General features: G+C 33.4%; 1 protein-coding gene across 6 annotated transcripts in view; it reads right to left on the bottom strand.

Moving 5' to 3' along the window:
- PCDH9 (protocadherin 9) overlaps positions 1–15,637 on the bottom strand; it is an 890,080-nt gene that overhangs the window by 559,981 nt on the left and 314,462 nt on the right. For 3 of the 6 annotated variants that reach the window (XM_059377536.1, XM_059377532.1, XM_059377538.1), the window contains exon 3: positions 3,688–3,789. The exons of 2 other annotated variants lie outside the window; for them this stretch is intronic. In XM_059377536.1, coding sequence (XP_059233519.1) covers positions 3,688–3,789 — 102 coding nt within the window. The remainder of the gene's footprint in view (positions 1–3,687; positions 3,790–15,637) is intronic. One more of the 6 variants, XM_059377534.1, reaches the window with a different exon arrangement.

Genomic DNA, 15,637 nt, shown 5'->3' on the forward strand with positions numbered 1-15,637 from the left:
AGCAAGCTACTCTATCTTTCTTGTCATCAAGTTATGCTTCAGTAGTATGAATATATAATCTCTATGGTCCCTGACAGCCAACTAGCCTGTGAATTCTTTTTGACTTAAATACTATCTTAGAGTAGTTAACCTTGTAGTTTCTGAAACTATGTTGTGTTGGTTATATTCCAACTTTATTAATTACTACCTGGGTGAATTCAAGCAAATTATGTAACCACTGTATGTCTCAGTTTCCCTATTTGTAAAATGAGAATAATAATAATGGGGTTGTTGTTAGAATTGAATGAGCTATATTTCAATGATTCAATATGTAAGCTTTCTTACATTTTAACATATCTTGAAGCAGGAAACGTATTAAAGAAACCATAAATGAGCACTTTACCAGAGTTTAATCAACAGCATTTTTTCCCCAATGGTAAATGAAACTGTAGCATGCATTACACTAAGATGTTAAACAGTAACATCTAAACATCTTAGATTAGACAAAATTTGGTAATACATATGAAATGCTTGGGGTAATGTTTGGTACAAAAATTACCCAATAGCTGATACTATCATTTTTTCTATAAGTAAGCAATAATTGTTATATCTAAGTTAAGTGTGATGGGTAAAGTCTGATAATTTAAGAATGATTAAAAACTTGCTAGTCATACAGATTTTGTTCCATTTTATATCTAAATTCATAATACAAACTTATTAATAACTACATTCAGATTAATCAATATCAGTCAACAAAAAATATGACTTTCTACTTGAACAGTATAGTTTTATTTAATTAAGTATTTTTTATGATTAAAAGCTTAACATGTTCTTATTTTTACTTTACTAAGATGATTAAAGAGGGAACATATAAATGATGAGAAAATAAAAAAAATAATATATTTATGAGGCTTACCACATTATTCAATATAAAGGGAAAAAAATGTAACAGCATAGCACAGGAACCAACTTTGTAGGTTATAATCACCTCATAAATTCTCAAGAATGGTTAATACTAGATTAATAACTTTTAAGGAACAGGTTACTGCAACTATCCCCTTTGTTATTGGTCTACAGATATTAAGCACTTATATAGAAACCCTGTCTCGAAGAATGCTTTATAGCACTCCAAAGCTGGCATGACTTCTGTTTCCAAGTTTTATTTTCTTAGAAACATCAGAGATTTTCACTCTGCATTAAAAAATAAAAGCATATACTTACTAAATTAGGTATATTATGATGAAAAGCAATCTAAACTCATCAAGGGCAAAATGTAAATGATGGCCACATATATACATAAAAAGCTTGACACAGACCCTAGCATAGAGTAGGTGCCACAAAAGTGTCATCTGTCAATATCATCATCTTTTTTTAGTATCACAGAGCACTAGAGAGAACTAGGACCATAGAGATGACCTAAATGGGAACCGCTGAGACTGTAGTGGACCTGAATAGGATGGTCAAGTGAGAATTTGTGGAATAAAAATTTTCTAAAATAACTTATTTTCCTTTGTTTATCAATATAACACAGTAGATTTCTTTCACTATTCTTTGATAACTAGACTTGTAAGTCAACATGATAACTCTGAGTATTTTTTTTTTCTTCTCCACATTCTCTAGACAAACCCTGTACAAACTGTGTTTTTGTGCTTTGGGCCTTATAAAATAAACTTATTTTAATTATAGCTCATTTAAATTCTCTACAAAAAATTGGGAAATACTCAGGATTTCAATAGCTTTCAGAACATTCTGTGTGGGCTTTGAAAATATTTACATAGCTTTTTATATATGAATAAAACTTACTTATTTCTGCCATAGAGTAAGTGTTATTGTGTTATTATTGGATGAAATAAAGGTGACTCATGGGAGAAATTTCCATGTTCTACACACCTGAAATATACATAGTAGTGATGAAAAATAAAAGGGTTAAATTATAGTTCTTCTCTCAACTGTCAAGTGATTGAGATTTTGGAGAAAGCAAATAAAAGCAAAATAAGAAGAAGAATATATGCTATAGGCTAGAAGGATGCTTCTGACGAGTTAGATCCACACAGAAAAAGAAAAAATGTAAAGGAAGTATTAAGGGATAAAACTGTCCAAAACACCACTTTATCCTTTTTCCACCTCATTTAATAGTTAGAAAAGAAGGTACTTATTCCATCAAATTTCTATTAATCAAAGTAGTTTCTCTGACCTACATTACTACTGGGAGGTTTGAGAATGATAGATCCCTTTACTTGGCAAAAACAAGTGCAAAAAACCTGTATTACTAATAATAAACAAAATATTTTCAATACCTTTAAGGAAATGGGGGAAAAACCTAGCTTCGATGAGAAAATAGAATACATAGGACACACTAACACTCACACATACATATATACATATTCATATTATCTATCTCTCCATCATTTATCTACAATCTATATGTTAAGACTATAGAAATACATGAAACAAATTTGTAGGTATTAATATTAGAGTTAACTATTGAAACACAATTCCTTAAAAATTGATATTCTATTGTACAGTGTGAACATACTTAACACTACTGAACGGTAACTTTAAAATGAATGAAATGGTAAATTGTATGTTATGTTGCAAACCACAGTTTTAATAAATTAAAAGAAAGGTAACACTATGGAGTATTATGCCTCCATCAGAAAGGACGAATATCCAACTTTTATATCAACATGGACAGGACTGGAAGAGATTATGCTGCATGAAATAAGTCAAGCAGAGAGAGTCAATTATCATATGGTTTCACCTATTTGTGGAGCATAAGCAAGAACACGGAGGACATGGGGAGATGGAGAGGAGAAGGGAGTTGAGGGAAATCAGAGGCTGAGATGAACCATGAGAGACTGTGGACTCTGAGAAAAAAACTGAGGGTTTTGAAGGGGTGGTGGGTGGGAGGTTGGGTGAGCCTGGCGGTGGGTATTATGGAGGGCACATATTGCGTGGAGCACTCGGTGTGGTGCATAAACGATGAATTCTGGTACACCGAAAAGAAATTTAAAAAATTAAAAAATTTTTTAAAAAAAGAAAGGCAACAGATTTTTGCATCCAGCCATGTTAGAATAATTGGTACTGGAATACTCCTCCCAATTTAGAAAAAAAAAAGTATAAAGAATAAAATATGCATCTTTTAGATTTTACAATGGATGGACTCATTAAGGAAAAAGAAAAGTAATTTTTGTTTTAAATCCAAATATACAAGGAAATAAAAGATCAAGCTGAGAAAGGGCAGGAAAAAAGGGAAAAGATTAATGGAAATTCCAGCTAACCTGCTCATATTGAGCAACACTGTCTTCTTTATCCTCCTTAAGTATAGGGGATGAAGCAAATCAGTCTTTCAACCAACAGATGTTCGTATCTTTGAGCTCAACTAATAAAAATTAACCAATTAGGAATCTTTCACTCCAAAAGAAAGTTGCTCATTACTTTCTCCCAAACTAGGTAATAATCAACACTTTGCATTCAATGACAAGAACAGCATATTTAATAGCTAGACTATTATCAAAGAGGAAAAATATTATTTATCTTTTGTTCTAAAAGTGTATGTTGTTTAAAAAAGTACTAGTATAAAAATATGAACATAAAAGAGGATGGCAAAGAAAATATTTATTATAGTTAACTCAGACTATATAAATCACTAGGAAAATGCAAATTACTCAGTTACTAACATGAGGTCTCTATAGAGATACAGCATACCTCGTAATGGCTTTCTTCATTCTCCTGAATGTGGAAACCCGCAGAGCTGGGACATTTCTGAGGAGTGACAGGAATATTGTCACTTTTGCTGTGTGAGTTACACTGAAAGAGATTACCAAATAATTGTGACAAACTACTCCACATTTAGAGTGTCTACTGAGAGACATGGTTGTTTGCTAAGAGTCTAATTAAAGGAGTACCATTTGAACTAGCAAGGGTCTAGACTCATAGTAACATGCATTAATATGGAGACTTTTCCAAAAAAAAAAAAAAAAGATTAAAAATATCCCCAGGATAAACAAATTGTCAGAATGTTTTAAGTGAAATGAAAAAAAAATCTTAAGTGTAGTTATTTTATTTTTACTCTGTCTTTTTTAAAGCCGTATCGTTATGCTTATGATTTTAGTAGCTAAATCTTACATGATGCTACTATTTGTGTGAGGTATTATCTAAGTGTTTGATATATATCATACACAACTTGACATAAATATTATTATTATTTCCACTTACAGGTAAGGAAAACTAGGCATACAAACTATTCTTCCTAAGGTTGGGCTGCCTACCCAAATTTCCGAGAGCACACCTTATGCCTTATCTACTACATGAACAGACTTTATAAATGATACATTTGAAGCAAACAAAAGTGAAAAACTTAAAGCTTAAGGTTTTAAAGTATTCACTTTTCTTCTGTACTAATACCAAGTATTTTTTGAAACAGGTTAACTAAAATAATTCACTTGGAAAAGGATGTGAATTATACAAGGTAAGACATTAAATTATGGCTTGATCTTTCTCCATGAAAATACTAAAGTGGTTGTCTTCCATATTCCTCACAATATTTTTTTTATGCAAAAATAAGATATTATTTGCTTCCTGTTATCCTTTCTTCCTTCTTTCCTAAACCTCTTAATTAGATTCAGGGCAACAAATATTTATAAGTATTTGCAGTTTTTTAGTACAGGTAACGTTGGAATTTCTAAGTCTTCTACATTAATGAAAGATATTGTAGTGCTTCCGGAAAAGGTTCACCATTGGAATATAACCTTCACCCTTTCATATGAACAGATTTGTATGACATAAGTAGAGAAGATAATGTTTTTTCAAACTAGTATGGCACATTTTCAATTAACCAATGAAATTTTACTTTTCCCATGCCAAAAAATAATCTGATAGAAAATGACTATCAAAGACATTTTAAAAAGTGAATTAATTTTTGAGGCTAGTGTTAAGTTCAGTGTATTTTCACCTCAAGGCTACTATTTTATATATTTAACTATGTTTTTAAACATATTACATTCTTTTAGACTTGTTTTGAAATACTTTTAAACATAGAAAAGGGGCCAAAACACCAAAAAAGAATTAATACTTCAAAAATACCAGTGGATTATCTCATTGTTAGTTAAGGGAAAAGCAATAGGACAGACTAGGAAAACACGACTCTCAAAACCCTATTAGAAACCTTTCTGCATGGAAAAAAAGATACATTGTTTCTGTCCTCTGTACAAATAGTATCATTTCAACCATGTTCAAAACTTACCTCCTCTAGGAATTTTCATGGGTAAATAAGCAAATAGCAATAACCATTTTATCCTCTGCTTGTAATCTAAGTAACTTCCAGGTGAAGTTTCTAAAATGCTGTTATACCAGTTTAATTCCTGGGATGTGCCTAGGTTCGTCTGAACAAAGTCACTTAATTATGAAGGACTATCTTTCGTATTTTTCCACAGTGGCTTCCTTTGATTTCTAAGGAAAACAGCTTATTTGATTTCTAAGGAAAACAGTTATTGTCATCTATGATGTTTCCTAGACATTTTAATCATCCAATGCTCGTTCCTAGCCTCTCCTCTTATCTATTCCTGCTGATGAATCTTTTTAAAACATCTCATGTCTTATGCAGTGTTTCTCCCTAGAAACATTTATTTCAATACCTTTGGCCTGACAGTGGCTCTCACCCTGGCTGTATATTAGAATCACCTGGAGAGCTTTAAAAAATACCAATAACTGAGCCCTACCTCACACCAGATGAATTAGAATTCAGGCAAAAACATGGTTTAAATACCCAGCAATTAGGAGCACCTGGATGGCTCAGTGGGTTAAATACCCAGGTAATTCTAATATACAGCCTGAGTTTAGAATCCCTGGGTTAACATTTCTTTGTCTGGTGCTCAGGACAATATAGCAAATTTTGGCCTCACTCCTCTTTTGATCTGATCTCTTGCTCTCTAGCATTTGTTCTTCCTTTTCCTTATTTAATGTCATATGTTGGGAGCTGTTTTTTTCCATGGAATATATCATAATGCCTTTGAATGTGGAAAAAAAAAAAACCTATACTGTATAATGCTTTATACCTTTACATACAAAACTTTATGTATTATCTACTAGAAACCTCCACAGAGACATAGAAACAAACCTTCTTTAACAGGTTCAGATAAATTCAGTGCCTTCATGCAACTTTGCCAAGTAAATGCATTTCTAAGTGACAGAACTCAGGCTATTTCTCCTCTGCCATATCTCCCTTAAGGCGTTCGTTCGTTCATTTGCTCATTCATCCACACATTCTATTCTGCTTGTTTATTCATTTGTTTGATCATAAGATATTTACTGAGTGCATGCTATGGGTCAGGATTTGATTGGTTCCTTCAGCTATGGGATTTAATATCTCTAATATTCCCTCCAGCAGTGAAACCACACATAGAAATAAATAACCACCATGATATGTGAAAATACCACATGAAAATGTATGCACAGGTTGCTTAGGGACAAAGAAGAGAGAATGACTAGACTCCTGCATTTGATATGTGGGAAGAATCTGGAAAGATGGGCCAATGAGCGAATCATGGTTGGCACACATTCACAACAAAACAAACCGCATATGCAAAGGCTGGAAGACATGAATTCTTGTGACTTGGTCTGTGAGCTGCAAGGATTTTGACAATGCTTTAACCATGAAGCCTGTGAGGACTGCTTTGAGGATAGAGACAAGTTATTACAGCATTAAATTTAACAGTGGATCCAAGATGAGAAGTTACAGAATCGGGCTTAACCTAAGGGAGGACTAGCAAATAATGGGGTAAGTGCTTCACAGGGGTGGTACCAAGGGTGAGCCTGCGTCACCTTCCTCTCCCTCCCAAATTCAATAAAGAAATATAAGCAGACTGGGTGTGTTTGCAAAATGACTGTAACACCTGAGTAAGCCCTCCCATCCCAACAAGATCTCAACTCTAAGTCTCTCCTGTGTCTAATTCAGGCCAGCCTCTGTAAAGCACCCGAGGAAAAGTTTAACCCACTCTGCCTTCCTCACTTTCTAAAATTTTTTAGTATTATGATGTAAATAGCTTCTGGGGATTGTAAATCTATAAGCTTGAGGAAAAAAATTAAAGTAACTCTATAAACAATATTTTGAGATCAAATACTATCAATAGTCAAAAGTTTAAGGAAACAAGTTCTTAAGTGAAGAACAATTTAATCACTATGAATCCTTTCTAACAAGTTTCTATTTCAGGGAGAGCCGTAGCCTGAAATGGAAAGATTTATTATAAATGTCTCAGGATTTCACCCACTAAATTTTTTTTCTGTTTGCCAAATTTGATATGAATAACTATATAATGAATATGGTTAAGACGAATCTGTTAAATCAGATTTCATATTGCAGACAAATCACTTGAGAGGTCCAGAGCTCAATAACAACAATCGTATTAAATGGAAATCACTGTAAATACATTTGTTCTGTACTTTAAAATCCATTTGATGTTTTTCATTACCTATGATTAATAGTCTCCATTTTAATATGTGGATAAATCTTGCTTCCCCAAGACACCCATGGTAGTTCTTGGGAAATTGTCATTCACTACTTACAGAAATACCTACAAAGAAAGGAAGGAAAAGAAATACCTACTCAAACTTGCCTCATGGTCAGCAATATTAGCCTTTTCATTTTTAACAAATTTCTAAGAAGGGAGCTCATAGCCATGATATCAAGAGAAAAGCTATCAACAGTGGCAAAAGCAACAAAAGTTTTATGAAAAATCACAGAACTATCACTAAGACAGAGGTGTTTTCTTGCTAAAAAGGGGGTTCTTTACATTTTCTGTCAAACTCTATAGCAGCAACAACATGTTCTTTTATTCTAATACTCCTCCCACCTTCTTATAAAATCACGATTGTTTGCTAAAAATCAATGGCACTGTTAAAAATTTTGTGCAATCATTATAGAGGCAGTAGCCTTGTATTTTTGTGCTATAGGTTTCATTAAATAATTCCATTTGTTAAAAACTCCCACTGAAAATGTTATTCCTACCCATTTTAAGAAAATCTTTTTTGTGAGGAACTATAAAATATTCTTAAAACTTTTGATTAAAAAGAGCTCTAAGGTTAATAAGAAATTCCCATTTACAAAAAAAGGATTTAAAGAACTGTGTATATTTGATGTCTTGAACTATTCTCCATTCATTCTTTTGGAGGGCCCACGTGTTTTCAGGTTTTCACCACCAGCATTCCCCTGAAATTGCTCTGTCATATCCACCAATGATTTCTATATTAGTAACTCAAAGAGAAATTCTCCATTCTCATCTCACTTGACACAACTGATAACCCCTTTCCTTTTGGACATATTTACATCACTAGCCTTCTAGGACACCATACACTCATTGTTTTCTTTTTACCGCTGTGCTCTCTTTCTGGAACCATTTAACTGTTCATGTTTTTATTGTTATTTAAAAAAAAAAAACTGCAAAGCATAGAGAAAATGAAATCTAAGTACTTTCTCAGAAACTATGTTGTCTGACAATGTCCTCCATTAGTTCCAGACTCTAAAATACTTCCTCAGTTAGACAAATGAACAATTTCTTATTTATTTATCTTTTTAAGATTTTATTTATTTATCTAGAGAGAGAGCATGAGCAGGGGGCGGAGTAGAGGAAGAGGGAGAAACAGCCTCCCTGCTAAGCAGGGAGCCCAATATAGGGACCCCAGGACTCCAGGATCATGATCTGAGCTGAAAGCAGACACTTAACCAGTGAGCCACCAAGGAGCCTAAGAATTTCTTGTTTATAAGAAGACAAGGGAAGAATTCTTAGAATGTTCCTAAACATGCTTACTTTAAAGAAGATATTTTAAGAGTACTTCTAGAAACTGATGAAAATGTATAGTTTAAGAGAAATATAGTGTGGCTTCTCACCATTTCTGAAAATGTATCCCAATCACTTACTGTCCTGGAACCTACTTTGTTTCAAATTGGAAAGCCTGGAGCGTGCGTCAACGGCCTTCTAATATCTTCTCTATATCTTCTCAATTGGCTTAATTTCCTTATCATTGTTAAATATAATTTGAAAACAAAGCTAAAATGTTCACCAAACTGTGGTGAACACAAAGTTAATCAGCTTGGGTAATAGACACTTTGATTTAAAATAAAAATGCATTATAATAAATTTTAAAACCAAATACCAGATAAATACCTATTCAAATCATAGAAATACACATGGCCAGAATCTGTAACAATTTCAAGGAGAAGATTCCTTAAGTAAAATGAAAAACAAAGGTGGACCATCAAAGGATTCAAAAGGAATGTCAACTATACCTTTAGTAAATAGGAATCGTTTATTTTTTTAAATTGTTTTGCTTCTTTTTCTAAAAAAATTGTATTTTTTTCTTTAAAAATTAGAGACAGAAATATCACAAAATATTAGCATATGTTAATTCTGGGTAGAAGGACATAGGTATGTTCCTTATATATTTTTTTAACTTTTTCTAAATTTTTCAAATACCTAAATATGAATAAGCACACAGGAAAAAGGATTAGCGTGGCTTTGTTAAATACCTCAACAAGACTTTTGATAATGGTGGTAAAACAGTTTTATAAACCATAAAATCTTGTAAGTAAGTGTGCACATTCAGAAGTAAAGATACCATGTGGATGTTATTACCTTTTGATTCTCCCCTTGTCAGTAGAAAATGTTTCTCTAGGCTGGCTGGGTGGTTCAGTCGGTGGAGCATCTGACTTGGGCTCAGGTGGAGATTTCTGGGCTCCCTGCCCAGCTAGGAGTCAGCTTATCCCTCTCCCTCTGAAACCACCCCACCCCCACTCCTGCTCCTGCTCCCTCTCTTTTTCTCTCAAATAAATAAAATCTTAAAAAAAAGGAAAAGGAAATATTTCTCTAAAGTCAGGTGAGAAACATGCTAATTCTTCCTTCTATGGTGTTATAGCATAAAGGTCTTTCTCTACTTCGTTTAAACATAGTTTGCTTTTTTTCACTCCACAAAGAACATGACCCTCTTATTGACAATTTATTAGAGGCATATAATACAATGCTTTCAGCATTACTCGGTATTTTATAGTATTTTAAGTGAAAATTTTAAGTGGGATAAATGAATAAATGCAAGACATTACAAAGATTTGCAGTCACCTTGATTGTTTTGGCTTCTAACTCTCTGGGTGATAATTTCTTTGTAGCTGTTTTCTTTTGTTTGTTTTTGTTTGTTTTTCTTTTGTTTCACAGCAGACAAATTCATTGGAAATTCTTATCCCCAAATTAGCATTTTGTCTCATAGATGCTATCACAAAAATAAGGTGCACTAATAGCATAGACTGAGAGCACCTGTCATTAAAACATTAAACAGAGCAGTGGTTTTAGGCTTCATGCTTTGTTTCTCCAACTGAATCCTTAGCAATTCATGACAGGAAGTTTCTCACAGTAATATATTACCTAAGTGCATAAATTTGAAGTTACCTACTATATACATGAACAAATGGCTCCTGTTCAATGCCCGGGTCCTACCCAGGAGACTTTGCCAAGTTCACCTTTGGTTTTTCTAGGGCAGCAAACCACCTGGTAAGCAAGTTGACTAGGATCTGCCTCAGACTCCCTGAAATGACCAATAACCCTTACTACTTTGTATAAGACTTTTGGCACAGGCCCATTAAGTAGACCAGTTGGGTTTCTTCAATTGTAGCTCCTTGTGATCAAGTGAAATTAAAATTTTTAAAAAAGTATTTCTTGGGGCACCTGAGTGGTTAAGTCAGTTGAGTGCCTGCCTTCGGCACAGGGTTCTGGGATCCAAGTCCTATCCTGGGCTCCTTGCTCAGCAGGGAGCCTGCTTTTCCCTTGCCTACAACTCTGTCTGCTTGTGTATTCTCTCTCTCTGACAAATAAATAAAATCTTAAAAAAAAAAAAAGTATTTCTTAATGTGCATTTTATTACTGCAAGTAGGTCATGTTTAAAGCATTAGTGGAAACTTACCTCAATTTACAACTTTATGATACACTAAATGAAACCCACTTTTTTCCAAAACAGTGAAGATACAAAGGAAACTTTGTAAGCAGGAAAAAATCTTAGCTAAGTATAAAAAAAAATTGGAAAAAAAACCCTAAGAATGTGAAATTAAAGTCTGAGGAAATTCAGTAAGAGGTACTAGCCCAAGCCCCGGATGAGACATTTTTTCTTTGCTTAGGAATTTCTGTCTCATACCTTATTCCAAAATTTAATAGCCTCGATCACTGGCTGGCTGACATTTTTCAAATAATTCTAACAATTTAATGAAACGTATAGGTGCCAAGTAACGTACCAAGAAATAGCTTTCTTTCAATGTATTATTGCTTAAGTGATACTTGAGAACAACCTATTGCCATAAATAATTTTGGTTACTACAAAGTTTCAGCTACTCTGTATATTGTCCATTTCCTGAGAATGCTTTTTCAGTTGATTTTCCTTTTTTGCAAAGCCTTGCAAGGTTTTTCCTAAGGGACTATTCACAAATGCAGAAATAGAGGTAAGACAGAGAGAGAGATTCCAAAAATAATCATTTGGTTTTCAAAAAGGCTGCATTCGGCTGAATTTTATCCCCTTTTCTCAACAAAATATATAATGAAAGTGGGAAGAAAGGGAAAAATAACTTTGAAGTCCCGTAGAATTTTTGATAATCCAATGAAGAGTTAAACAACAGCTCCCTATGTCATAGTTCCTTAGCAGTTTCCCTCTAAATATGCAACAGCCGAGCAGAGCTCTTTGAACTGAACAATTAAGGTACTAGGGTGCTGGGTACATGGAATGAACAAAATTTTGCTAAACAAATAAATACACAAATAAACCCATACATTTTCCCACATCTGGCTAAAAATTCTTTCATGAGCAATTATTACCAAGCTCTCCAACTTCATACAGATAAACTAAACACAATTTCAAATCATTACACATGAAGGGGGAGCAACGCAAAGCCACATTTATGAGGACCACAAAGTGTGGCTGCTCTGTGTACATTGTGACATTTTTCTTTAAATGCTTCCTGGATGTTATATTAGAGTTTTATGTACCTCTTTTAGCCGGTTGCTATGGGTATGTATGAAAATCAAATTCCTCAGGAAGTATATTTCAAACACTAATGTTCTATACTTTGAAATTTCTCCATTGGTCCCCTACTTGTATTATTACCTTACTGTAAAGCCATTTCACAAGAGCAATACTACATTGAAAGGTTTCAAAATACAAAACGATTACATGTTATATTGCTTGAGCAAAGACCTATTAATGCAGTCGACACTGCACATTGTAACTTAATTATGCATTTAAATAAATGATGCAGACAATGTAAGCCTCTGCCACTCCACATACACTTAAGAGAGAAGCTAACTTCTGTCCAAACATATTTCAAGTAATACAATAACAGACGTTTTTGGCACTGGGGTTGATCAGGATTATTCATGTTCTATTTTTATTCAAGGCAATTGTTTTGGGGTTTTTTGTAGTTCATTTAAGTTTATTCCATTATTTGTTGTACGAAAATCCCTGAGACAGCAGTTCTGAAAGAATACCAAATACATATGCTAAAAACAACTTATTAGAAAACAACAGTATTAGTTATCAAAATGCACAGAAAAGTTATATGAGGCTGTGCAGAGTGGGAGAGTCCAGGGACACAGTGATGGGCTTTCCATCCCTACAGAGGTGGCCATCTGTGAACTGCATTTACATGTGTGATACACACACCATGGTTGTAAATACATATTTTGAGTGGGTGATTCATATATTTTTTCATAGAGATGATTGCATATATTTGTATATGAAGGAGTGCTTATTTCATAGGATTACTTTAATTAATAGTACAAGTACTACATTTTTCTAAAAGATTTCACCCTTAACTATATAAAGTATGTATGTGTGTGTATGCATGTATGTATGTATATGTTTGTGTATGTGTATATATATATACACTCATACATTTGTAAAAGATTTTATTTATTTATTTGACAAAGAGAGAGAAAGAGAGCACAAGCAGGGGGAGCAACAGGCAAAGGGAGAGGGAGAAGCAGACTCTCTACTGAACAGGGAGCCTGCCATGGGACTCAATCCTGGGACCCTGGTGTCATAAACTGACCCAAAGGTAGACACATAACTGACTTAGCCACTGAGTCACCCAGGTGCCTCTGTTGATAAAATTTTAAATGTGCCATAAATAAATCACATATTATATTATACTAAGTTAACGTATATAATGTCTAACACAAATGCATCTGGAGGGTAGGGTGAAATATGTCTGAAAAATAATTCTATCAAGAATTATATTTTAGGGACGCCTGGGTGGCTCAGTTGGTTAAGCAGCTGCCTTCGGCTCAGGTCATTATCCCAGCGTCCTGGGATCGAGTCCCATATCGGGCTCCTTGCTCCGCAGGGAGCCTGCTTCTCCCTCTGACTCTGCCTTCCACTCTGTCTGCCTGTGCTCACTCTCACTCTCTCTCTCTCTTACAAATAAATAAATAAAATCTTTAAAAAAAAATGTTTAAAAGAATTATATTTTAAAATTTCTGTGATACAGAGAGAAAGTTTTAAAAATCTGGACTGAATACAATTTCCTTTAGTAAGACTATGTCCTTATATCATGAAAAACGTCTTCCAAAAATAAAAATTTAACATAATATTAGCCTTCACTATCTGCATGCTAGTCTAACAACAGCCTTCAAGTTAACCTTGAGTCAAAGAAATCGGATAATAAATTTAAAGATTCACACCCAGAGTGCTTAAAAATGAATTCAAAATTCAAGGCTGTGCCAGTTATCTGAACATTATCTTTTCTAGGCAAATTCTTGAATAAGTTCAGTGGTTTATTATAATTCTCTTCCTGGAAATTTTTCTAAAACATACCTTGAAGCTGGAACTGATAGTATTAATAGCCTATACAAAGAGAAAAAGAGCAAACACAGTTTGATTTTTTGTAGTATACTAATAACAGACACTATCCCTTGCATACATAATTTTACAATTTTAAGTTGAGTGTTTCATATTTTGATTTTAATTCACTTATGCAAATTGTACAGTATTTAAAGTTGAGTGAAAATTCGTAACTCTTTCATGATTTAGAGTAAAAAGGATGTTCCAGAATACAATGGAAAGTTCCAACTGGCTCTTGGGGTCTTGGATTTGACCCAACCCCACCACTATCTGACCATGTGTTTTTGCTTCATTGTTTTTGTCTATAAAATGGAAAGTTTAGAGTTTATATATCCTCTACCTCTCGAAGTAAAAAATGTGGTAAATATAAATCTCTAAATTTGGTTCTTCATAAAATGGTGTAAATAATTTCATTGATAGAGGAAACTTCAGGAAAGTGGAAACTTTACCACTCGTTGTGTTATAAGCATTTGCTCTCATCTTGCTGATAGCTTTGAAAATGTGTGTGGCTGTATTAAAACCAAAGTAAAACTTGAATTCTCAGGCTCCACAGACATCTTTTTATTGATGAAGAGAGAAAACAAAAACAAAACACTGTCAAAGGGCTGAAGTTTATTGACTACACTTCTACCCTCTCTCTAGATAAAAATTGGTACATTGGGTAACTTTTGAAATAGTTTAGAGTACTTAGGGCCAAATTAAAGAAACTAATCACAGTGCTGTTGGATGGAAACTTTAGCAAATCTGGAATCTATCAAGCTGTGAATGTTTAAAAGGCTAGAGCATTTTTAAAATCTATTTTTAAATTGAAGTTCTATGTATTTGAAGGAACAAAACCAAGTCACTTGAGAAACATGCTCACTTTCAAGGTCTTAAAAACGGTTCAATTTACAGGTTTGTGCTGAGAATCCCCGAAGGAATATATTTTAACAAATAAGGAAATATCTGTAGACGTAGTCACTGCTAATAGAGTCCATCTTTAAATTACTTTATCTCCGAGCTCCAAACTAATATAACTTCAGCAAAACCACTTAACTGTTTATCTTTAATTCTCAGGTCATAGAACTGTTAACACTTAGATAAGTCTCTAAAACACTACCACTTCTTTCATTTCTCCTTATGAAGTTGTTCCCTTGGCAAAGGGAGGTATGAAAATGAACAGAAATAGATTACAGCAACATAAAAATTTATTCTGAAAATTTATAGTAATAAATATCAAGTATAACTGGGAAACATTTGTTTTCTGAGCAAGAATATGTTGATAAAACACAAGATTCAATATTCTCTTCAAGAAACATGTTAAATGTTATAAATTTTATGACTTCATAAATTCTTCCAAAGGAACACATCCATTCATTCAACAAATATTTCTTAATAACCTCTATGTGCCAAATACTTTTTAATGATTTAATTAAAAGAATACAATTAAGAAATAATCCTTGTCCTCAAAGAGTTGACAGTATTTTCAATGTGGTCATTTATATGAACTCTATATTCACAAATGCATTCAGCAACATATATACACACGTCTCAGAATAGAAGGGAAAAGAGAGTAAAACTGAAGAGATTAGGAATAGATGGTAGTATTTTTACAGGGGTTTTTTTCCTTATTTTTTTTTTTAGAAATATACCAACAATAACATACTTTTGTCCTACAATGATATTACAATAAATACACTCCAACTAAATTACTGTTTTGTTTCATAATAATTTTATAAGAGTTGGAGGAGGGGCAATATTTAAGAGTGATTAAATAATAAATAAAGGACATTATATAAAACATTTCTCTTCA

This window comes from Mustela nigripes, chromosome 15 (genome assembly GCF_022355385.1).
Source record: "Mustela nigripes isolate SB6536 chromosome 15, MUSNIG.SB6536, whole genome shotgun sequence".
In the NCBI taxonomy this organism is placed as follows: Eukaryota; Metazoa; Chordata; class Mammalia; order Carnivora; family Mustelidae; genus Mustela; species Mustela nigripes.